Here is a 26,431-nt window from a genome sequence, read left to right as displayed (position 1 = left end):
TGGGGGCTTCAAAAGTCGGGAGCCTCGATCGCCTCGTGGCACCACGGGAGGAGAATGAGGAGGAGATAAGACTTTTCTTTGCCTTCCATCACAGTGTGCCTGGAGCAATCACTGTGATGGTTGTTTGTGTTAAAAATTGTAATTGTGTGTCTTGTGTTCTTTATTGTCTACTGCCGGACCCTGACGTGAGAGGACGCTGGCGCTATTTGTTTTCCGCTTCTCCGTCAGGATAGTTTGTCTGTTTGTTTTTATGTCTTGACTGTTTTTGTAAAGCGTCTTTGAGCATTTGGAAAAGCGCTATAAAAAATAAATGTTTATTATTATTATTATTATAATTTACGGATCATTTTGCATCTGAGTGTTTATTTTTGTTACTTGATTTAAAACTTTTTTGGTACTTTGCTACTTTCTCTTTTGGTCTTTTAGATTGACATGTTCTGAAGCCCTGGGAGATGCACTTTACAATTATGGAGAAACTGAACTACAAGACTTAGACACGTGTATGGCATTGGCTCAGACTGTCTATAATAAATGTGGTGTGCATAAAAAAGCTGTTCTCTGCATGTGCAGAGTTGGGGAGATGTCTGGGGCGATGGGATATATTCATGATTTCAAAACGTTCAGCTTGGGTAAGAATTCAAGTGAATTAATTATATTTTGTTGATTAAAATTAATATTGTGAGAGAACTTAAACAATAATGTTTCTAAATATAAGTATTTTTTAAGGTTTACCATTACAACATTTCCCCTTCTCAGTTAGTTACTTTAAACGTGAATTACAGTCTACTGAACAACCTCGTAATCTTGAGTCTTATACCAGAATATATTTGTTGATGTATTGTACACTACAGTACCACTCCTTATTCTTTAAAGTTAATAGCTGGATGCAGTCTGGGAACAGAGATATGATAGATTTTACACTCTTCCAGCCCGGTATAGATTACATTAGCTTGAATTGATACACTACCAACCAAACATAAAGTCAGGATTTCAGGAACATGTCTGTACACACGGAATACACTCTTTGACAGAAACGTAGTTGTTCCCAAACAAAAGGACAAGGCAAATTGTTTGGGATGTAGGAAGGAACCCAACTCAATCGTCTTTGGTAGAAAATTCAGGATATTAATTCTGTGTAGTGAGTCTAGGATAGCATCAGAAATATTATACGTTATTTACGCTATTTGTATTGATTTAATTCTATTCATGTTACTTATCCTTACAAACTGGGCACTCCTCACTAAGCTTCACTTTAGATAACTTTAGAATATTGGCAGATTGTAAAAAATGGGGAGATTTTATGATAATATGATGAAATTTAATCAGACCTCTTATTTCCTGATATGTACCTCTATTTCCCTGTTTTGGGGCCAATATCCCCCTCATTTTACCAGCTCTTTTTGAAATACAGCTTCCTTTCTACAAATACAAGGTTACTAGATTTACTAAGCTACCCCTTATTTGTTTGTTTCTTTCTTAATCCATTCTTTCTTCAAATCTATCACTATCATGTTTGTTTTCTAAATCTGAGTTTATTCTTTGGAAATCATTGCACTACAGATTTTGTTGGTCCCAAACAAAAGAGCAAGTTCAGTTCCTGAGGAAATTCATGACAGAGATTGATAGACTTTTAGGTTGTTCAGTAAATTGAGGGTTGTGTGATATGTAGAATCGTGGCACGTAGGTAAATGATTAACTGTGATCTTATTAAATGGTGGAGCAGTGACATGGGGCCAAATAAGGTATCTTGCTATGTTCTTACGTTCCTGGGAAGTGTTATGGATTCAACTGTTAAATTCTCGCCCTCGGCCTAAACATCCAAGCCATGACAACAGAGCTTCAGGTTCAAACATTCATTCAATTTCAGATGCAATATTGGCATTTGCCTCTTACCCTTTTATGGATAAGGTTTGGTAGAACCAGTGTTAATGCCTGATGGTAATAGATAAAATCAAAAACTACTGACTGCAATTTGCTAATTACTATGCTCTGGACGTCCAAGTTATCATTGGCAGCACTCAGTATTGCAAACCTATTGCTATATTTTCCTATTTCAGCTCATTTCTGATAAAAAATATGAAACTAAAATATGGTATTATACATACATTTACTTTATAATAATAGACTTCCTAAATTAGTTTTGCTTATTGGCTAAAGTGAAGGAAGTAAAGGGCCTGTCCCAGTTAGGCGATTTTTAAGGCGACTGCCAGCGACTAGTCTGTCACCGCACATTCGCCGGGGTGTTGCGGGCATGATCGTGAGTAGTCTCCAATGAGTCATAGCAGGTCTTGAGTCGTTGGGGAAAATTGATTCTGTTCGAAATTGGCTTGACGCCAATGATCGTAGCTTGTCGTGGGCGCTGTCGCAGGTTGTCGCCAGGTGTGGTAGGTTGTCGCCGGTACTGTCATTGGCGACTACCAACATCAACCAGCGACAGGTACCGGGATCAGGAGAAGACAAGTTGCGACAGGAACTGTCAAAACCCGTCCACAGAAGTTCATCTGCATAGCCAGCTGTGGAATTGATGCTGTCAAAGAGGGGTGGACACCTGACCATACCAAGAGCAAGGTCCGGCCAGACCACCTTTTAGGTATATTTTGTGATTGTTTGAAGTTTAAAAAAAAAGATTTTTGCATGTAATTATCCACCTTTCATAGGAATATAGTTTGTTTGAATAAAGTAGATTTTGGACATTTAAAAAAAAAATTTGGAATCTGAACTTATTGCATTTCTAACTACTTTCTCATCGCATCTCTTTCAAATATTCTAGTTTCATTTATTTTGACCAATGAAATAAACACTGACACAGGCATTGCACTGCATTTAAAAGAGAACCCTTTTCCTTTATTTAGATCAATGAAGCAAATACAAAAACAAGCAATTCACTGCATTGAAAGGCGAAATCGTTTCATTTATTTCGATCATTGAAACAAAACCAACTCAACCACTGCACTGCATCGAAAAATAAACTCCTTTAGGAGGGTGTGGGGGCTTGGGTTGTGGTCTTTTGGGGGGTCTCATCTTGGAGTGGTGGACCTCTGCTTGTAGAGTGGGCTGTTTGCTGCTGGTCTTCGGATAATGTCATTCTGCCATGGTATGCTGCCTAGTTTGGAGTTGTAGTAGGTGCAGGTTGACGTAGCTTGTCGTAGCTTGTCGTAGTCCCTGTCTTGTGGACATCCTAGGTCGCGAAGACTGGGTTGCCGGTTGTCGGCAGCTTGCCATCACCTAGGTGGTAGGTTGTCGTAGCTTGTCGTGGGCATTGTCGTGGTCCAACCCTTCCCCAACTGCTTAGGCGCGGCTGCCTGGCCTGGTCAGTGGCAGTGCACTGCGCAGGCGTGGCTGCCAGGATGTTGAAACCCCGGGGCTGGGGGTAGGCGAGGGGGGAGAGGAAAGGGAAGAGGGAGCCACGCACCCTGGTCCCGAGCGGCCATCGTGGCGGCCAGCAGCAGGAGAGCGGACGCAAGGCGCTTCCCAATGTTCGTCCTGCCGGCAGCCATGTTCTTTGACCTTCTCTCTGCTGCTGCGCTGCACCACGGGAGGACGGCCAGGCGCGGGGCACGCCGGGATGGGCACCAGTCCTCCCGGCGCAGCTGAGCCTGTCAACCCTCCCCCAACTGCGCACGAGCGGATACCCGTTGGGTTCTCATTGTGACGCAAGATGAACACGGAAGTATTAGATGAAAATGGCGATGTTTATTCTATGGGGGATGTGTCCGAAATACAGCCAAAACAGTACACGAGAGCGCAACAATTTGCACAAAACTTGATGCTGCGCACCGCAGGCGAATGGTGAGTAAGGTGCCCCTAAAATTGTTGGGCTATCATGTACCATTTTGGCTGTATTTCGGGAACATACATAGGTACATATATATATATACATGCAAGGTGAGACTTTTAGTAATTGTCGTCGTCGTGGCTCCCTCGAGGTCGAGGATGATGGTCTACATTCCGATGTCAGAACGAAGACCCCTGTGCGTGTGATTGTTTAACGTGTACTTGATGTTGCACTCCAAGAAGCACACGGTCCTTCACAAATCAATCAACTAATTCCAATGGCAAGGGAACCAAGACGATTGGAGCTGATAGATTTGTTGCAGCCTTCATCCGCCTTCACAGCCATTGAGTTCAAGATAACTTTGTCCGCCTGGTCTGCCGTTGAGATCTTGTACGTTGGATTGTTCTTAGTCTGTACCCTCATCTTCGACCTTACCGCCATGGGTGGCCCTACCAGAAGCTAGTGCTTCCGACAGCATCGCTCTCGGATTCATGGGAGCAAGCAAGCCACCACAACAAGGTGAACAATCCGATGAGGGTTTAGTAATATATGTAGACAGATAGATTATAAATTGAATTGTCTCCACCAGTGAGCTGCCTGTGGCCCATACGCTTTAATCTCTGCTGCCTGGAATCGATTAATTTACAATATAGTTTTTTTCCATAAGGAGGCAGGTAAAGATGAATTATTTTCCCTCACTTTGATGAGTTTCCCATTTTCTGCCGATCACTCCCAAACCTATTCTAACAACCTGGTTCAAGTTAGAATTTGTCTTAAAATTTCTCAACATCTGTTCAATTACATTTTTACCAGTGGTATGTAAACCCCAACCCAATTTATCCGAAGTTAGAGACCATAACCAGAATTGATTGTATGGTGGCATTATTGCAAAGGGAATATTGTACCTTCAAAGGTATATGAGTGGAACTGATGGAGGTGGAATCGCACCATAATACTCCAATTAATGGAAGAAGTTTTGATGAAGCATCCAGGATTATGTTTAGATAGGGGCTGATTAGAAACATAGAAAAACATAGAAAATAGGTGCAGGAGGAGGCCATTTGGCCCTTCGAGCCAGCACCGCCATTAGGGATAGTCAGTACATGGGAGATAGTGTCGTACAAATCTGATTGAGTTTTTTGAAGTAATAACCAAAATGATTGCTGAGAGCAAGGCCATATGGACCAGCTAGGCATTTGATAAGGTTTCACATGTAGGCTGTTCTGGAAGGTTAGATCGCATGGGGTCCAGGGAGAGCTAACCAACTAGATAAAGAATTGGCTTTATGGATGGAAGCAGAGGGTGATGGTGAAAGGGTGTTTTCAGAATGGAGGCCTGTGACTGGTGTTGTGCCTTAGAGTTTGGTGCTAGGCCCGTCGCTGTTTGTGGTTTATATCAATGATTTGGATGAGAATGGAGAAGGCATGAATAGTAAGTTTGCAGATGACACGAAAGATGGGGGTATCCCCTGGTGTGCTGGGGCAGCAGGGCGAAGGCCGTGGACGCCAATAGGATCAACAAACTCATCAAGAAAGCTGGCTCCGTCCTGGGGGCAGAGATAGATTCATAGGAGGTGGTCTTGGAGGGGAGGATGCTGCTCAAAATGCAGAGCATCTTGGACAATACATCTCACCCTCTCCATGACACACTGGTCAACCTGATTGAAGGAGTACCTTCAGCAACAGACTGGTTCCACCTGGATGCAGGATAGAACGCCACAGGGGATCCTTCATCCCTGTGGCTATCAAACTGTACAACTCCTCCCCTTTCAGTCATGGGGTAGACTGAGACTGACTCCCCACCCCCTCCCCAAGCTTTGCACATCTCCAATCCTTTTCACTCAGCACTTTAATTTCATGTTTCATGTATTTTGTGTTTTTAAGACTGTTGGCAGATCAATTTCCCTCCTGGGATAAATAAAGTTCTATTGTATCGTATCGTACACAGCGAAGACGGTTATCAAAAATTACAGCAAGATCGTGATCAGCTGGGCAAGTGGGCTGATTAATGGAGTTTAATGCAGTTAAGTGTGAGTTGTTGAATTTTGTGAAGTCAAATCAGGGCAGTCGTTCACAATGAATGGGAGGACACTGAGAAGTGTTGTAGAGCAGAGAGATCTAAGTGTAGGTATATAGTTCCTTGAAAGTGAAGTCACAGGCAGATAGGTTGGTTAAGAAGGCTTTCGGTACACTGGCCTACATCAGACAGGATACTGAGTATAGAAGTTGGGATGTTATGTTACATTGTACAAAACGTTGGTGAGGCTGCATTTGGAATATTGTGTTCAAGAGTGCAGAGAATATTTACAGCACAAGGATGTTGCCTGGACTTGAGGGCTTGGACTATAAGGAGAGGTTGGGCTGGCTGGGACTTGATGTTAGTTGTCAGATTATAATTCAATTTGGTTTGCTGCCAGTTTGCCTTATATGAACTCTTTACTAATATTTTATATATGGATTGTTTTTCTTCAGATGATTATTTATTTTTGTTGAACACCTATCAAAATACTGAGCTACTTCAGAGCCTGACGCGTGAATGGAATGGAAATCCAGCAGTCCTCTCAATAGGACAAGCTATATTGTGGGTCATATCAACTAATCTCAAGGATGCTGGATTCCACCTTTTGCAGGAGATATATGATCAAGGTCAAGGTAAAGACACAACGACATTGTAAAGTGCCCTTAGGTACTTCATGGAAGACCACTCAGCCCATCCAACCTAAGACTGGCTCCTGACAGGACAATCCTATCAGTCTCATTACACCGTAACACACTCAATTTTACATGCCCCTCAATTCTTCTTTGATCATTATACCATGCACACTAAATCAAGGAATAATGTTACAATAGCCAATGAACCCACCTTTGACCTGTGGGAGTAAACTGGAACATTCAGAGTAGATGGACATGGTCACAGAGAGAATGTTAAAAACACTTGTTCAAGATTGAACCTGGGTCCTTGCATCTGCGAGTTAGATTGATATCTACTGTTGCTCTACACATAAATATGATCAGGTAATATTTGATGTCATTAAAAAAACATTTGGACATGAAATAAAAATCTTTAATGTGGAGGTGGAATTTAAGGAGATTTGGAAGAACAAAGAGTTCTAAAGATAGTTCTGGGATTTAAGGCTCAGGTGGTTAAGTAGAACTCTAGTTTCCCCTAAATTAGTAAATGGTGAAAGGAAATGTATACAGTAAACCCTCACAATAATGGACCACAGTGGGTGGGTGGGGGGCACGGGGGTAGGTGTCCATTATTGCCAATTGTCCACTATAACCAAGTGAGGAGGGGTAAAGTTTAACCCAAGCCGAGGAGGGAAGAAACACAGCAACAGAGGGGTTAAATAAGCATGAATTCACACGCCGGGAGCCTCAGTGTCCCCAGCTCCACATGTGGCGTACCAGGGACAGGTCTGGTACTCACACATGTTTCAATAACTGTAAGCACGCCAAGTGGTTCCAGCTCATTGTGTAATTGGTGGGGTGGTGCAACAGGAGTCGCGGGCCACTATAACCAAAATCTGTTATATAGAGGTCCATTATTGCGAGGATTTACTATATATTATCATGTCTTCAGCTTTGACTGAAACCACTCCAACCAGGGAAAGGATAGGACCTTTCTAATTTTTAAAGTCCCCATTGGACTAAGGATGAAAATTCTGTTCACATCTCCTCCCTCCACATCTGCTCCCTCCATTTCCACTGCTTTTCAGATTTCCAAACAACCAAAACTTTGATCTCATTCAAATGAGACAGAATCCATCAGGAGCAGCCCAGACTTCAAAGTTGGATAGACACAAAATGCTGGAGTAACTCAGTGGGTCAGGCAGCATCCCGGAAGAGAAGGAATGGGTGATGTTTCGGGTTGAGACCCTTCTTCAGACTGGGCAGACAAAACTCGAGTTTGGATGGGATAATAAAATGGGGGGGATTTGCAAATATGTAGGCGCAACTTGAATTCAGTACTTTGAGATATGGAGTTAATGGGGATATAAAATGTCAGAGTAATCCATGAGTGTTACTTATTATGAGATGGAATGTGGACAGTAATATTCTAATCAAGTTTAATATATGTTAAGAAAAAATCTCACAGAGCTACCCATTGGATGGATGTTCTGTCCACCAAGGAAATTTGAACCCACGATTGAGAATTTTCTCATTTCTAATACAACGCTGTAAATGTAATGCTAATATCAATACTGTGGATAAATGATGTAAAAATTCATTATCATGTGCATTATTAGGTGCTTTGGAACGGGCAATCCTTAATGATGGTGTCTCTACACTGGAAGATTGGCAGGAAATTGCAGATGCATGCAACGTTAACAGCTTCAACAAATTGGCAAAGGGCATTTTTAGTGTGCTCACATCACTAGAAGGAGGAACAGTAATAACATTTACAACTGATGATGATAAAGATGGTGCAAAATTGACAGAACATGTTTTATTGTAACTCAGTCTTTCACTGAGCAAACATTGTACCTATGTTTTATAAAAGTCAATTATGAAAGATGGAAAGTTTAATTGGCAAAATTCATTGTTAAACTTATAACTTTATCTCACATCACATTGTCAGAAAATACAGGACTTATTTCTCAATGGATTACATCTGAAATGTGGTCACTGTTGCAAACAATATGGCCCCAAATGTGTTCCCCTGACATTGGTTCCATTGATGTCAATGGGGCTTCAATAATCTTAACACCTATTAGTGATGGTGATCAAAACAAAAATAATTGAACTTCCCTTCCCCAATAATTCATAATTTCCTCAGGTCTACATTATACAGATCATGTGCTCAACTGGACTCCTGTCAGAATTAAGAGTGGAATTAACAGAGTTAACAAAGTATATTTAACTTTTTTAATTGAACTTTGTGGAACTGTGCATCAGATGCTAAGGCCTCAATGCTGATACATGTTAAGTGGATTGCACATAGACTGCATTAATGATGACTGGAAATACATTGCAGGAATCTGTGCAACCCATCATATTAATGATCATTAAAAAAATAAACAAGTTCGGTTTATATCATTTTCCAGGTTTAGGTTCTTAGTCATGCAGTGTACAAGGCTTGTCAGTTACAGCATTGATTTTGCTGTTTCTTTTATCCAAATAAATTCAGAACTGCTATATTCCATTCTTTGATGTTGTACTGCTTGCAAAATGTCACCACATAATTGTGCCTTTTTATTTGCGCCGTTCACTCTTTCCTCGTGATATCAATGAACAGCTGAGAGAAATGAATAAAGCAAAGGCTATGGAATGATACTACAACCATTCTGCATTTCTGAAGATCTGTACCGCAGAATACCTGCTTCTTTCAGGCCAAGCCATTCCAGTACAGTATCAACCTGACTACATGGAAATTTGCCTATATATGTCCTGGGAATTCCCATTGTAGCGACCATAGAGATTGGTCCTGAGAGTCGAACCCTCAGATTGGCCAGCAAGGTCACGTGTGAGGGCGACCGTAGGGATTTGTCCAGGGAGTTGAGCCCGCTGATTGGACAGCGTCGTCACGTGTGGTTTTGGCGCCCAAAACCAGTCAGTTAGGCGAGTTCTTCGAAGTGAACAGTTAGAGTTAATGGTTGTCTGTAATCTCGTTCGTTAAACTTTGTAATCGAATGTTGCTGTCGCAATAAACTTCTTCAACAAAGAACGAGTCTCCAGACTCGCCATATTGGTGACCCTGACGTGATCCAGCCGATCCCCTACCATAGGTGAACAAGACGCCTCGTCTTCGGTTCCTACGCCCGGCACACCGCAGCTAAGCGCGGTCAGCGTTCACCTTCCGCCGTTTTGGGCACATCAACCGCAATCCTGGTTTGTCCATGCCGAAGCCCAGTTTCACCTAAGAAACATCTCGACGGACGCAACAAAGTACTATTACCTCGTCAGCGCTCTACCACCGGAGACGACCGCGCGGGTGATGCGGTTCATCGTCAACCCGCCTGCAGACGACAAGTACGAGGCACTGAAGGTACTCTTGTTACGAACTTTCGGATTCAGTAGGCATGACCGAGCTAAGAGGCTTATGCACCTACCGGATCTCGGAGATCGGCTGCCGTCCGCCCTCATGGCTGAAATGTTGGCGTTAACAGGTGAACACACGGATTGCCTCATGTTCGAGCAGGCTTTCAGAGAGCAGCTTCCCGAGGACGTCAAGCTCATGCTCACGGATTGTTCTTTTAAGGACCCCGTGGCATATGCAGAGAAAGCTGATGTGCTCATGGCGTCCAAATCAAAAAGAAACAGTTCCATCAACAAGGTCTCGGCATCAGCGGGCGGCCCGCGGCGGCACCGCCAAAAAGATCCGCACAAGCGCGGCTGGTGTTATTACCATCTATGATGGGGTGGAGAAGCCCGCAACTGCCGCTCACCTTGCACCTTCTCGGGAAATGCCTCGGCCGATCGTACATAGAGGCGGTTGCGATTGGCCAGAACCGACGCCTCTACGTCCGAGATCGAATCACGGACACGGAATTTTTGATTGACACGGGAGCCATAGTCAGCATCGTGCCGCCGACCGACCTCGAAACCCGATCGGGTAAGACAGGGCCTACCCTCATCGTGGTTAACGGCAGCCCCATTCGCACGTACGGTACGCGGACAATGTCCCTGGCTCTCGGCACCCGCACGTACGAATGGCCATTCATCATCGCGGAAGTCGGTCAGGCGATCCTGGGCGCAGATTTCCTCTGGGCCTTTTCACTAGTCCCCGATGTCCGCGGTAACGGCCTTCGACCCTCCGCCAGCAGCGATGAGCCCGCCGCTCCACCGGCCGCCACCCCGCCCAGCCCGACTGTCCAGGCTGTCGTCGCGGCCCCCGACCCGTATGCTGCAGTCCTGGCGGAGTTTCCGGAGCTGCTTGTTCAGCGGTTCGACGCCCCTTCTGCCCGGCCCGGCGTAGTCCACCACATCCGCACCGAGGGACCCCCCGTTTTCGCTAGGGCCAGAAGGTTGCCGCCCGACAAACTGGTGGTGGCGCGGGCGGAGTTCTGGAAGATGGAGGAAATGGGCATTGTCCGTCAGTCCGACAGCCCGTGGGCCTCTCCGTTGCATATGGTCTCCAAAGCATCTGGGGGGTGGAGACCATGCGGCGATTACCGGCGTCTCAATGCCGTCACTACGGCCGACCGCTACCCCATACCGCATCTCCAAGACTTCTCGTCTGGGCTGGAAGGTGCCGTGGTGTTCTCCAAAATCGATTTGGTGCGGGGCTACCACCAGATTCCTGTGCGCCCGGAGGACATACCAAAGACTGCCACGATCACTCCGTTCGGGTTGTTCGAATGGTTGCGTATGCCTTTCGGTTTAAAGAACGCGGCACAGGTTTTTCAGCGACTCATGGACCGTGTTGGTCGCGATTTGTCTTTTGTTTTCATTTATTTAGATGATATCCTGATCGCCAGCCCCTCGGAGCAGGAACACCTGGCCCGCTTGCGGACCGTGTTCCAGCGGCTCCAGGACCACGGGCTCATCATCCAACCCTCCAAGTGTCAATTTGGCCTCCATTCTCTTGATTTCTTAGGACACCGAATCACCCCTGCCGGCGCCACTCCTTTGCCCGAGAAGGTGGAGGCTATCCGTGCATTCCCGCGGCCCACCACAGTGAAGGTGTTGCAGGAGTTCATGGGCATGGTGAACTTCTACCATAGGTTCGTCCCGGCAGCTGCACGGGTCATGCGCCCGCTCTTCCGGTGCCTCGCGGGCAAACCTGTGGAGTTAGAATGGTCCGCGGCCGCTGAGGCAGCCTTCGAGGCAGCTAAAGCGGCTCTGGCAGATTCCACCATGCTTGTCCACCCGAGTGCCTCCGCCCCCACGGCCCTGACGGTCGATGCGTCGGACGTGGTGGTGGGAGGGGTTTTGGAACAGCAGGTGGGTGGCCTTTGGCAGCCCTTGGCGTCTTTCAGCCGACAGCTGTGTGCGGCTGAGCTGAAGTATAGCGCCTTTGACCGAGAGCTTCTGGCTCTCTATTTAGCTGTCCGTCACTTTAGGTACTTCCTGGAGGGCCGCCCGTTTGTGGCCTTTACGGACCACAAACCGTTGACTTTTGCTTTTTCCAAATTGTCTGACCCATGGTCGGCCCACCAGCAGCGGCACCTGACTGCCATCTCTGAGTTTACTACCGATGTCCATCATGTCTAGGGTAAGCTTAATGCCGTTGCTGACGCCCTGTCCCGGCCAGCCGTTTCCCCCATTTCAGCGGTGGACTGCGAGGTGGATTTCCAGGAGCTTGCGGAGGCACAGCTCCTGGCCGACACTGCCTCGGCATACCAGTCCGCCACTTCAGGGTTGAAGTTGGCCCAGGTGGCCTGCGGGCCTGAGGGTACAAAAGTCTGGTGTGATGTTTCCCTTCCCCGTCCCAGGCCGGTGGTGCCGGCCTCCCTCCAGCGCCGGGTGTTTGATGCCATTCACGGACTGGCGCACCCGTCCATCCGCTCAACCTCTGCCTTGGTGGCCGCTCAGTTTGTGTGGCATGGCCTGCACATGCAGGTAGCCGCTTGGGCGCGTTCCTGCGTTCCCTGCCAGACCGCCAATGTTCACCGCCATGTTCAACCCCCGGTACAAGAGTTCGCTGTTCCAGCGGTCCATTTTGTCCATATTCATGTTGATTTAGTTGGACCCTTACCTTCCTCCCGGGGCTACACTCATCTGCTCACGGTGATCGATTCACCCGGTGGCCGGAGGCTTTCCCGTTGTCCGATACCTCCGCTGCCTCTTGTGCCCGGGCCCTGGCCCTCCATTGGGTGGCCCGTTTCGGTGTTCCATCCATCATTACCACAGACAGGGGATCCCAGTTCACCTCTGCACTTTGGGCCACGCTGGCGGAGCTGTACGGCTCCCGGTTGCAGCACACCACGGCGTACCACCCACAGGCTAATGGGCTTGTGGAGAGGTTTCACCGGCAACTTAAGGCGGCCCTCAGTGCAAGGCTGGAAAGCCCGGACTGAGTAGACCAACTTCCCTGGGTCCTTTTGGGCATCCGGACTGCTCCTAAGCAGGATCTCGGTGCTTCATCCGCAGAACTAGGATATGGCTCGCCACTTCGAGTGCCCGGGGATTTCCTGCCGGAGTCCTCTGGTCAGCAGCCTTCGGTTCCGTCGGTTTTGGCACGCGTGGGTTCCTGGGCTCCGGTTCCTACTTCGCGTCATGGGTGTTTCATGGTACTCGAACCGCCCGCCTTGAAGGACTGTGAGTTTGTGTTTCTGCGTAGGGATGCCCATTGTTCCCCATTGCAGAGGGTCTATGAAGGCCCGTTCCGTGTGTTGCGTAAAGGGACGGTCACCTTCACCTTGGATGTGGGCGGCAGAAATGAGCTTGTCTCGGTGTCCAGGCTCAAACCTGCGCACTTGGATCCGGACAGCCCTGTCCTGGTTGGCCAACCGCCTCGGCGGGGCCGTCCTCCTGCAGTTCCACCCGATCCGGGAACCCCTGCTCCCGTGGTTTCGGCAGTCCCTCTCCTTACTCGTTCTGGTCGTGAAATCCGGCTCCCTGCTAGGTTCCGTACCTCGGGTTCTGGGGAGGGTCATGTAGCGACCATAGAGATTGGTCCTGAGAGTCGAACCCTCAGATTGGCCAGCAAGGTCACGTGTGAGGGCGACCGTAGGGATTGGTCCAGGGAGTTGAGCCCGCTGATTGGACAGCGTCGTCATGTGTGGTTTTGGCGCCCAAAACCAGTCAGTTAGGCGAGTTCTTCGAAGTGAACAGTTAGAGTTAATGGTTGTATGTAATCTCGTTCGTTAAACTTTGTAATCGAATGTTGCTGTCGCAATAAACTTCTTCAACAAAGAACGAGCCTCCAGACTCGCCATACCATTATCGATAAATTTAGTAGGACCAGCCAGTTAAGTACGTATTTGTCTTTGAACTGTATGTAGAATTGACAATCAGAGAAATTCTGTCCATGGATTTTTAATTTTTTTTAAGACGCTATTATAATATTGGATAGCCGCATAATATGTTTTCAGTTTATTAACTAAGTTTCAGTCATTTAGCACCACAATGAAACTAAATTATAATCCTTCACATGTGTTGGATCCTTTATCTTGCAGAGGCCTACTGGAAACTACAGTAGGATTGGTCATACTGTGGCCCTGGTATGGGAATGCACTGCTCATGCAAAAAAAACACTGCTGCTGACCAACAGTTGGTGAATCATGACTGGTTGTCATTAGGGAGCGAATGTTGACACCATATACATCTTTACTGGAATCGCATCAGTGGGCATCTGGCAGCTGGGGCCAGCAAAGAAAACAAAAGGCAAGTAAACGATGCCAGACACCTCCTACATGGTCACACCGTTGAAGGAAAAGTTAAGTAGAAGTTTTCTTTAACAGAAAGGGTAGCCAGACTACTGATACAGCAGTTGTAACAAGGGTGATCTGCAAACCTTGCTATAGGATTAGCATAGACAATGAGAAGAATAAATAGTTTCCTGCAAGTGAAACAAGAAATGATCTAACCTGGCCATCTTCATGCACAACCAATCTAGTTTAGTTCAAGGAACTTAGTTTAGCTGGAATTGATGGCTTTGTGGCCAAGTTTGCAGATGATACGAAGATAGGTGGAGGGGCAGATTGTGTTGAGGATCAGGGAATCTGCAGAAGGAAGATAGACACAAAAAGCTGGAGTAAGTCAGTGGGTCAGACAACAACTCTGGAGTAAAAGGAATAGGTGATGTTTCGGGTCGAGACCCTTCTTCAGACTGAGAGTCAGGGGAAAGGAAAATGAGAGATTTAGATGGTGATATATAGAGATATATAACAAATGAGTGAAAGATATGCAAAAAATGAATACAATGATAAAGGAAACAGGTCATTATTAGCTGTGGGCTAGGTGAAAACGAGTTACACACAATGAGACGCAACAGGACAACTTTAAAACTAGTACAACTTGTGTGGGGGAGGGACAGAGAGAGAGGGGGGATCCAGGGATCTCAACAGTCCTTTCAGGTTAGGCAGAGGTTCATTTGCACCTCTCGGTCCCTCCCACTCATCTCCCACTCATCTCCTCTGGCTAGAATGCCTGGGTTTTATGGGGAGTCCAACATAGCTGATACGGTTCAGATGGCCAAACCAATATCAGCTAATTGGACCCACCTGAGATCAGGCAGATCCCTTGAAGAGTATATCCCTCTACACCTTTTCCCTGACCAGTGCCCCAATATACTGCATCAAGCAGGCCTTCCTAGACCTGCCAGACTTACCCTTCACCCTCATAGGAACATGTTATCCCAGAACTCTCCCACTTGCCATCCCTTAACTTGTAAACTATTCTCTCAATCAACCATTGCACGTTCTGATCTAATGCCTTCAAAATTAGCAGTTCCCCAATTTAGGAATTTAATTTGTGAACCAATCCTGTCTTTTTCCATTACTATTGAAAAACTAATAGAATTATCATCACTGGTCCCCAAAAGTGCTCCCCCACTGACACTTCTGTCACTTTCCCAATAGCAAGCCCACTATTGCTCCCTCTCCAGTGAGGCCATCTACGTCTGGTTTGAGAAAACTTTCCTGGGCAGATTTAACAAGTTCAAATTGCCTAAATGTCACGAGAAATTGACATAATTTTGAAAAGGTTTAAATAATCATATCCCTTAGGCACTATACATGTGATAGTGCATTGTTATATGCTGAGTTTTTTTTGCAGCATTGATATTATAAAAAGCTAGGAAGCAGAGGTTATTTGTGATTTGGCGAGACAGGTTCTGCTGTAGGTGTTCTCAGCATGCCAGACCAATTCTGTCTCTGACAGGATTGAAAATAGCACCTCTTTCAAAACCAATTATCATCTTATATACATAAAATACAAGGTCATATATTCATAGTGGTAAGGCAACATACATGTTTTTGAATGGAAAAACTGCAAAATATTTCATTACTTGATATGATGGCAAATCATAAAGAAAACCAATATTTGTGTGTTAGAGGAAATACCTCATGTACCATTGCATTTGTTCCCTTCCTTAATATTATGAAGTGTCTTTAGAAACCTAAAGGAAAAGAAACACTTAATTCATTGTGTGCAGCAATATTAATACAAGCTTCAAGAATGTGTAGCAAATCAAGTTGTTGACAAGAAATCTACCAGATAAATTGATTGATGCAAAGAACCAAATGCAGCAAAGTAATATTTTGATGTATAGTAACTTATACTTACAGGATGTTGCAGGATGTGGATGGAGGAGTAGAGGGGTGTCAAGCAGGGACATGCCACTTTCTCCCCACCCCATCTAAAATCATTTCAAGAATGTGCACTGACCTGTATGTATGTGTAACAGTCTTTAAAATAGTGAGCAATTTAAAATTCCAGCATCCACTCCTTTGAATTTACAAGGTAGTCTTAGAGTCATAGAGTGATACAATGTGGAAACAAACCCTTCAGCCCAACTTGCCCACTCCGACCAACATGCCCGATCTACATTAGTTCCACCTGCCTGCGTTTGGCCAATATCCCTCTAAACCTATCCTATCTATGTACCTGTCCAAATGTTTCTTAAACGTTGTGATAGTACTTGCCTCAACCACGTCCTCTGGCAGCTTGGTCCATATCCCTACAACCCTTTGTGTAAACAAGTTCCTATTAAATCTTTCCCCCTTCACCTTCAACCTATTTCCTCTCGTTCTTGATTCCCTTCTCAGGGCAAAAGACTGCATTAAACCTGTCTATTCCTCTTTTGATTTTGTACACCTATATAACATCATCCCTCATCCTCCTGCGCTCCAAGGAATAAAGTCCTAGCCTGCTCACTCTCTGCTATGCCTATACCTGAGGCCCTCAAGTCCTGGCAACATCCTTATAAATCTTCTCTGCACCATTTCTCAATAACTTGGGATAATACCGTAAATAACCTGGGATGATACTCTAAATGTGGCCGCACCAATCTCTTGTACAACGGTAACATAATCTCCCAACTTCTATACTCAATACTTTGATTGATGAAGGCCCAGGTTCTATACTTAATTCTCTGACTGATAAAGGTGATGATAAAACATTCCAAGGTTTTGACAGGAGGACTACCAAGGAAAACTATTCATAGTGCCTAATTAAGATTTATTGGGATTAGAACAGGTGAATAAAAGATCAAGGAGATAGATTATGTGTATTATAATTTCATATGAAAGGTGGATCGAAAGTCTGGAAATTGCATATTTCTAGTGGGGTTGTGGAACGTGAAATATTGTAGAGACGGAAAGTGGGAAGGTGGTGGAAAGACGAACAGAAGGTATCTTTGAGAAACCCATTTCAGCAGTCCAGTTTCTAGATACAGAAGCAGTTATCTCATTGCGAGGTTTGATCTAAGTAATATTCGCCCAAGGTCATCGAATGCTGTTTTTATCGGAATGCGAAAATATTCTAATGGTAAGGTCTTTGCAGTAAAGCAAAAATGGTGTGCGATGCTAATGGCAAGATTAATTTATAATGAGAGGCAACAGAAGTGCCATCACAGACCACAATGCAATCATGTGCAGTCAGTTATTTTCTTCTTTCTTATTGTAGCAAATGTTAAGAAGCTATTCAATTTGTTTCAACCAGTAGATATTTTCTGGCTGAAACTCTGCATTCTTTTTTTATTGATTCTTCAGTCTGGTTGAGGTTAGGGAGGTATAGATATAAAGACTTTTTTCCAACTTAGAAGGAAGTATAAAACCACCAGTGAATGAATGGTGATCCACAGCATGTTTGCAGCAAAATGATCCCTGTGGCAAAATTCCATTATGTGTGAGGGCCAAGATAATGAACAAAGTTAACAGTATTCTTGTTGTAGTGGTCATTTCTCCATTCATCACCCTTGTGCTGGGAGTAATGAAACTCATTTGAGGACTGGCAAAGTGCAGTTAGGGGTTCTGATGAGGGGAGGATTGGAATTTCAATTGCTGGTTGGTGGAGAGAGGTAGAGACATCCGGACCTTGTATATGTGAGTGAATTAGGGATTCTGGTGGGGAACGAGAGGGGAGTAGTAATTGACCATTGATGAACCAGAGGTGCTCAGGGTTGTATTTAGGCCAAGGTATAGAAAGGGTTGCGAAGAGCCAACAAAGGGATTCAAATAAACCTTAAAAGCCTCCGAAGTTATTTTGAGATCAAGAAGGAGATTGGGGTGGGTTTCTAGAGAGCATTAAGGTGGATAATTCCTCAGGGCATGATGAGTTCTATCCCAGGTTATTGAGAGAGACAAGGGAGGAGATTGCTGGAGACTTGAAGCAGATCTTTGTACCCTCTCCAGCCATAGGCTAAGCCCTGGAGGACTTAAGAGTAACCAATGTTGTTTCTTTGTTAAGGGCTGCACAGTGGTGCAGTGAGTAGAGCTGCTGCCTCATAGTGTCAGAGACCCAGATTCAATCTTGACCTCTAATGTTGTTTACATGAAGTTTGCACATTCTCCCGGTGACCACATAAATTTCTTCTGGGTGCTCTGGTGTCTTCCCACATCTCTAGCCTCTGTAAAATTGCCATGAAAGTGTAGGGAGTGAATGAGAAAGTGGGATAACATGGAAGTAGTGTGCATGGGTAATCAATGGTCGGCGTGGACTTGGTGGGCAGATGGGCTTGATTCCATGCTATATATTAAAAAAGTGGAACAGGAATAATTAAGAAAATAATAGGCCAACGATCCATGCGTCAGTGATAGGGAAGCTATTGGAGAGGATTCTTAAGGATAGATTTACTGGTATTTAGCAGTAAATGGGCTGATTAGAGACAGTCAGCTTGGCTTTCATGTCTTACAAACTTTATTGAAGGTGATTGATGAGAGTAGGGCAGTGAACGTTATCCACACAGTCCTCATGCTAGGCTGATTCAGAAGATTAAAATAATTGGGATTCATATGATTTAGTAATTTAGATTCAGAATAAGCTTACCTAGAACAAGAACGACTGAGGGTTATTCTGTGAAAGTCAGTGACTAGTGGTATTCTGCAGGGATCAGTGTTCTGGTCTCTTGTGAAAAATATATAAATGACTTGGATGAAAATGTAGATAGAAGGAACAGCAGATGTTGGAATCTTGAGCAAAGCATAAAATATTGGCAACTCAACAGGTTAGGAGGGGTCACTGCATTTGTGGAGGAAATGGACAGCAGACATTTTGGGTTGAAGCCCTTCTTCAGACTGACTGGAAAGAGATGTGGAGGTGGGACAAAGATTGGCAAGGGGCAGGTGGATACAAGTGAGGGGAGTTTGATTTGCAGATGGCTGGAGTATGTAACATAGGCTGGAGGTGAAAAGGAGACAAAAGGCCTCCTTTTGCAGATAAGGAGAGAAGAGGAGGAGTGAAATTAAAGAAAGGGATATAGATGGAAGGGGGCACAGGGGAGTGGAAAGAGAAAGGGAAAAAAGTAAAATGAGGGACCCGGGAGTGGCTGATGTATATATGAAGGAGGGGAATGGGACTTAAAGGTGAAAGGTAGTAAGAGAAATGGGTGCACACAGAGTTGGCTGGACGGCACAGGAGAGAGGGAGGTGGTAGAGTTGTTACTTAAAATTGGAAAATTGGAAAATTGGAAAATTGGAAAATGTGACTTCCTTCTGGCAACGGAAGAGGCCTGGGACAGAAAGGTCAGTATGGGGAAGGGAATTTAAAATGGTAAGCAACCGGGAGATTCAGCAAGACTTGGCAGACTTGGCAAACTTGTTTGACTTGGCAGACTTGGCAAGTATTCTGCAAAATGGTCACCTTGTGTCGCCTTCACGTCCGTGTTGGTTTTGCATGCAGCCTGTCACCGCTGGCGACTCACCATCAGCCTCACGAGAAGGTCCAGCCACAAGAGCTCAATAACAACTCCAAGGTCAGACCCACTAATTGGCCTTACCTGCACATGGGTTATGATTGGTGAGAGTGTAGGTAAAAGGGGCTTCTGGAATAAACGTGACACAAGGTGTCTGGCTCAGCTAAGTGTCGTTTGTTCTTTGCTTTATGTTGTGGGATTCAGTAGAACTTGCAACCTAGTCTATGCTTGGTCTCGCTGATGTAAAGCAGGCCACATTGGGAGCACCAAATGTAGTTTCACTCCATTAGCCTCCACCTTCAACATATCATTTTCTGGCATTTCCGTCACACTCAACATAATCCTATCACCAGTCACATCTTCTCATCCCCACCCTTTCCACTTTCCGCAAAGACTGCTCCCTCTGCAACACTCTTTCCTTCCCACCCAAACACCCCCCTCCGCAGTTTCCCCTGGAACCACAGGAATGTAACATCTGTTCTTATACCTCCTCACTCACATCCATCCAGTGACCCCAGCAGGTAAGACAAAGGTTTATATGCACTACTTCAAACCTTGGAAACTGCATTTGATGCTTTCGATGTGGCCCCCTCTACAGAGAGATAACTTATCCTTTGCGAACCAAATAGCAAATAAAGCTCCAGTTTTTTAAACGAAATTACGATGAAAATCGTACAATACAACAAACTTGACATTTTTGTAGGACACAGTGCTTGTCTAATTTGTAGATTCACTTTCTTCCAGGGGTCAATTTGCCAAAATAGATTACTAATAACAAGAGACTGCGGAGCAAAACAGTGGGAAATTGGACGTGAAATGAATAAGTTGCACCATTTGTTTGCATCCAGGAGCAAAATACAATCAAATACCTTTCTCCCTTCTGAGAACTCCATCCATCACTTTTCTTGCTGATTACAGTAAAACTTCAATAAACCAACACTATCGGGACATTTGTCATTCCAGACAAGTAGACTTTCCAAACTATTGGATGTTACTTGTATTAATATCCAACATACTTCACAATTTTTAATATGTAATACAGTGGAATGTTATATTTTTCAATGAACCTAGTTCTCCTGCCTGCTCCTGTCCAGCAAAAGGTATAAAACTTGGAAAGCATTCAGCACAGACTCAGGAACAGCTTCTTCCTCATTGCTATCAGACTTCTGACTGGTTGGGTACTATCCGATTCACCTCTAACCTGTGGTGGACATTGGACTTTTTTTCTGGAACTATTATGTTCATAGTTCATAAGACATAGGAGCAGAATTAGGACATTCGGGCCATCGTGTCTGCTCCACCATGCAATTTATGATGGCTGATCTATTTTTCTGTCTCAACCCCATTCTCCTGCCTTTTCTCCATAACCTTTGACACACTTACTAATCAAGAACCAATTAATCTCCATTTTAAAAATACCCAATGACGGTCTCCACCGCCATCTGTGGCAATGAATTTCACAATTTCACCACCCTCTGGCGAAATAAATTCCTCCTCATCTCCTTTCTAAAGGAACGTACTTTCATTCTGAAGTTGCGCTCTTTGATTCTAGACTCTCCCACTACTGGAAACATCTCCACACCCACTCTATTTAGGCCTCTTATTATTTGGTGGGTTTCAATGAGATCCACCCTCATCCATCTAAACTCCAGCGAGTACTGGCGTTCCAGAGAAAACAATCCAAGTCTGTCCAACCTCTCCTTGTAGCTGAGTCTGAAGAAGGGTCACAACCCGAAACGTCACCTATCTATGTTCTCCTGAGATGATGCCTGACCCGCTGAGCTACTCCAGCACTTCTTCTTCCTGTAGCTAATACACTCTAATTCAGGCATCATTCAGCATTAAACCTCCCCTGCATCCTTTCCAAAGCCTCCACATTCTTCCTGTAATGTGGAGACCAGAAGTGCACGCAATACTTAAAATGTGGCCTAACCAATGTCCTGTAAAGCTGTATCATAAAACTGTATTCATGTACAGTATTGTCTGTGATGATTGGATGGCACACAAACAAAATCTTTTCACTGCTCCTTAGTATACATGACAATCATAGATTTAAATGTTGGCGATGGGGAAGGAGGTTACTGCAGAAGGAAACAACTCCATGAGTTATTAACGTACATTTTGCAGACTGATGAATTATTTTTTTGTTTCTAAAGAATACTTTTCACACAAAATGTGTAGGAAGGAACTGCAGATGCTGGTTTAAACTGAAGGTAGACACAAAAAGCTGGAGAAACTCAGCGGGACAGGCAGCATCTCTGGAGAGAAGGAATGGGTGACGTTTCAGGTAGAGACCCTTCTTCAGACTCAACCAGAAACATCACTCATTCCTTCTCGCCAGAGATACTGCCTGTCCCGCTGACTTACTCCAGCATTTTGTGTCACAATTCACACAAAGGTCGGTGGGTATATAGAATGAGCTGCCAGAGGAGGTGGTTGAGGCAGGTACTATTGCAATGTTAACATAGAAACATAGAAAATAGGTGCTGGAGGAGGCCATTTGGCCCTTCGCGGCAGCACGGCCATTCATTGTGATCATGGCTGATCATATACAATCAGTAACCTGTGCCTGTCTTCTCCCCATATCCCTTGATTCCACTATTCCCTAGAGCTCTATCTAACTCTCTTTTAAATTCATCGTGAATTTGCCTCCACTGCCTTCTGTGGCAGAGAATTCCACAAATTCACAACTCTCTGGGTGAAAAAGTTTCTTCTCACCTCAGTTTTAAATGGCCTCCCCTTTATTCTTAGACTGTGTCCCCTGGTTCTGGACTCCCCCAACATTGGGAACATTTTTCCTGCATCTAGTTTGTCTAGTCCTTTTATAATTTTATACGTCTCTATAAGATCCCCTCTCATCCTTCTAAACTCCAGTGAATACAAGCCTAGTCTTTCCAATCTTTCCTCATATGACAGTCCCTCCACCCCAGGGATTAACCTTGTGAACCTACGTTCCGCCCCGACGTGCAGTGGTAGCGTCTTCGCCTGCCTCGAGTCGTGTGGCTTGGGTCGGCCCGCTGCGGACCTTTCACCGTCTGGCGCGGCCTGGAACGTGGCAGCTTCAACAGCCTGACCGCGGGAAAAGACGGCAGGGGAAGAGAAAATACATTCTGGCCTTCCATCACAGTGAGGAGGTGACTGGAGGAGACTCACTGTGATGGATGTTTCTTTTTGTTTGGTGTTGGGTTATGATTGTGTGTTGTTGCTTATTTTTATTGGTCTTATTGTTGGACTGTGGGTAATCTTTCATTTCACTGCACATTTATGTGTATGTGACAAATAAAATTGACTATTGACTATTGAGCAGGAACGTCCTTCCTCAAATTAGGAGACCAAAACTGCACACAATACTCCAGATGTGGTCTCACCAGGGCCCTATACAACTGCAGAAGGACTTCTTTGCTCCTGTACTCAAATTCTCTCGTTATGAAGGCCAACATGCCATTAGCTTTCTTCACTGCCTGCTCTACCTGCATGCTTACTTTCCGTGACTGGTGTACAAGGGCACCAAGGTCTCGGTGCACTTCCCCTTTACCTAATCTGACACCATTGAGATAATAATCTGCCTCCTTATTTTTGCCGCCAAAGTGGATAACCTCACATTTATCCACATTATACTACATCTGTCATGCATCTTCTAATTCCATCATCCAAATCATTAATATATATTGTAAATAGTTGCGGCCCCAACACCGAGCCTTGCGGCACTCCACTCTCCACTGCCTGCCATTCTGAAAAGGACACGTTCATTCCTACTCTTTGCTTCCTGTCTGCCAACTAATTCTCTATCCATGCCAATACCCTACCCCCAATACCATGTGCAGTACCTTATCAAAGGCTTTCTGAAAGTCTAGATACACTACATCCACTGGGTCTCCTTCATCCATTTTACTTGTCACATCGTCAAAGAATTCCAGAAGATTAGTCAATCAGGATTTCCCCTTCATAAATCCATGCTGACTTGGACCAATCCTTTTACCGCTCTCCAAATGTGCCGTTATTACCTCTTTAATAATTGACTCCAGCATCTTCCCCACCACCGATGTCAGGTTAACTGGTCTATAATTCCCTGTTTTCTCTCGCTCCTTTCTTGAAAAGTGGGATAACATTCGCTACCCTCCAATCCACAGGAACTGATCCAGAATCTATTGAACATTGGAAAATGATCACCAATGCGCCACAATTTCTTGAGCCACCTCCTTGAGTACCCTGGGATGCAACCATCAGGCCCTGGGGATTTATCAGCCTTCAGTCCCATCAGTCTACCCAATACTATTTCTCGCCTAATGAAAATTTCTTTCAGTTCCTCTGTCTCCCTTGATCCTCTGTCCACTAGTACATCTGGGAGATTGTTTGTGTCTTCCTTAGTGAAGACAGATCCGAAGTACCTGTTCAACTCTTCCGCCATTTCCTTGTTACCCATAATAATTTCACCCGTTTCTGCTTTCAAGGGACCCACATTTGTCTTTACTAATCTTTTTCTCTGAACATACCTAAAGAAGCTTTTACTATCTGTAGATCAGTGCATGTTCCTTTAACATAGTGACCTCACCACTACTAACCACTCCCCATTGTCTCTTGTATAATTGTAGCTTCCCCACCTCCAGCTCGCTCTCTAGTTCCAGTGATGACCACGGACAGCTAGGGCATAACATGTGTGTAGTGAAATTAATAAACAATATCCAGTAAAAGACTCTGTGTGCAAAGGACGTCTCTTTACATGGTGTCAGAGCGGTAGACTTGCGTCTCCTGTTTATCGGGTTTTTATTTTTAGCATTTGTTCGTCCCAGTTGTGTCCCATCCTTCCACTTTGCCATGGCTCCCTCGTGTCGTCGTCCGGACACGCTTGTTTTTGATGAGGACATAGTGCACCGCTGGACTGTCTTCCAGCGGGACTACGAGCACTATATAGCGATTACCCATCCTGATGCAACTGCTGCGATAAAAGCTCACCTGCTCCTCAACCTGGCTGGTCCGGAGGCAATGGAACGCTATGCGTCGTTCGAATTCGTCCCTCCGGAGGACCGCAACGACCCGGTATGTCTCATGGCTAAGTTCACTGCCCTGTGCGATATACCCACCAATAACATTATCGAACGTTTCAACTTTTTCTCGCGGCGTCAGACTCCAGGGGAGCACGTTGACGCCTTCATTGCATCCTTAAGACATATGGCTCGGCGGTGCCGCCTTCAAACGATTACACCCGACGAGATGATCAGGGACGTCCTGGTCAACGGTCTCCTAAACTCTAAGCTGCGGGATGAGCTCCTGATGAAGCCTGACCTGTCGCTAACGGACGCCATACATGCCGCACGCATGGCCTCTGCTGTTGGCTCAGTATCTCGGCCGGCGCCCCAGGACATAAATTTCACCGGCCGCCGGCGATTGAATGACCCGCAGACCAGGGTCACCCCCTCCGCGCCCACTATGGTCACCCCTCGCAGATGCCCAAACTGCAACTTCTCGTCACACAGGTATAACGTTTGCCCAGCGCAGGGCAAAACTTGTAATTCCTGCGGGAGGCAGAACCATTTTTCTGCAGCTTGTCGTTCTCGTGGGAGACCTGTCCCTGCTCCTAGAGGGAGTCTAAACAACCTTGCGACCGATGATAGCGCAACCGGTTCCCGGTACCAACATGAGGAACTCCATGGCTCAGATACGACTTCCTCCCATGGAGACTCTATGCTGTTTTCGCTTTTGGGTGCACCTGCATTGATAACGGATCCATCCGTGCATGTTACAGTCAATGGACACTCCTTCCCTGCCAAGGTCGATACTGGGGCTTTTGCGAATGTTATGTCTGTGGGCCTCTTCGAGCAGATAAGCTCGGGGGAGAGGGTTACTCCTGACAACTCCCGCCTCCATGCCTATGGGGGAGGCGTTCTGATTGCCGTGGGAAAGGCAACGGTTATCTGTACTGTTCTGGAGACCTCTCGGCCCCTCACGTTCCTCCTGCTAGCATCTGACAACGTCACCCTGCTGGGCGCCCGTGCATGCCAGGACTTTGGTTTGGTCTCATTCCACCGCGACATCCACCTGGTGCAGGCCCCCATGGACCCCCTGATCGAGTACCCTGACCGATTTGATGACGTCCTGGGGAAGCTGCCCTGTGCCTACAAGATCGTTGTGGACCCGGGGGTCGACCCAGTGGTCAGACCGGCCCACCGTGTGTCTTTTGCCATGAAGGGCCGCGTGGAGTCCACACTACGTGGCATGGTGGACATGGGCATCCTCAAGGAGGTGAGTGCCCCCACCCAGTGGGTCTCCACCATGGTGGTCGCTGCCAAGAAGGACGCGAGCGAGATCAGGATCTGCATCAACCCCAAGGACCTGAACCTGGCTATTAAACGCCCGCACTACCCCATGCGGACGGTGGAGGACGTCGCGGCACAGGTCGGTCCAGCCACAGTTTTCTCGGTCCTGGATGCCAAGAGCTCCTTTTGGCAGATCCCGCTGGATGCACGTTCCTCCTTCCTGACCACCTTCAGCACACCGTTCGGCAGGTTCCGTTTCCTCCGCATGCCTTTTGGGATCAACTCGGCAAGCGAGGTTTTTCAGCGTACGATGGAGCAGCTGTTTGCTGGGTTGCCGTGCGCCATCATTGTGGATGACATCCTGGTGTACGGGAGGGACGTCGCTGAGCATGACCGACACCTCCGCCAAGTCCTGGACAAGGCTCGTGAGATCAATCTCAAGCTTAATCGAAGGAAGTGTCGGTTCCGCGTTGAGGAAGTCACCTACGTCGGCCACGTTTTCACGGCGGGGGGCCTGAAGCCAGACCCCGAGAAGACGGCGGCGATCACCAAAATGCCCGCTCCCACTGACGTGCCCGGCCTGCAGCGCTTCCTGGGCATGGTCAACTACTTGGGTAAGTTCATACCCGACCTCAGCGAACTGAGTGCCCCCCTGAGGGAG

General features: G+C 45.9%; 1 protein-coding gene across 1 annotated transcript in view; it reads left to right on the top strand.

The window, feature by feature from the left end:
- LOC144596498 (clathrin heavy chain linker domain-containing protein 1-like) overlaps positions 1–8,346 on the top strand; it is a 46,232-nt gene extending 37,886 nt beyond the window's left edge. Inside the window, exons 9-11 of the mRNA XM_078404845.1 lie at positions 427–629; positions 6,247–6,426; positions 8,025–8,346. Coding sequence (XP_078260971.1) covers positions 427–629; positions 6,247–6,426; positions 8,025–8,233 — 592 coding nt within the window. The 3' untranslated portion in view covers positions 8,234–8,346. The remainder of the gene's footprint in view (positions 1–426; positions 630–6,246; positions 6,427–8,024) is intronic.
- The last annotated feature ends 18,085 nt before the right edge of the window (positions 8,347–26,431 follow it).

Source organism: Rhinoraja longicauda, chromosome 9 (assembly GCF_053455715.1).
Source record: "Rhinoraja longicauda isolate Sanriku21f chromosome 9, sRhiLon1.1, whole genome shotgun sequence".
Classification (NCBI taxonomy): domain Eukaryota; kingdom Metazoa; phylum Chordata; class Chondrichthyes; order Rajiformes; family Arhynchobatidae; genus Rhinoraja; species Rhinoraja longicauda.
This window is presented reverse-complemented; position numbering and strand designations above follow the sequence as displayed.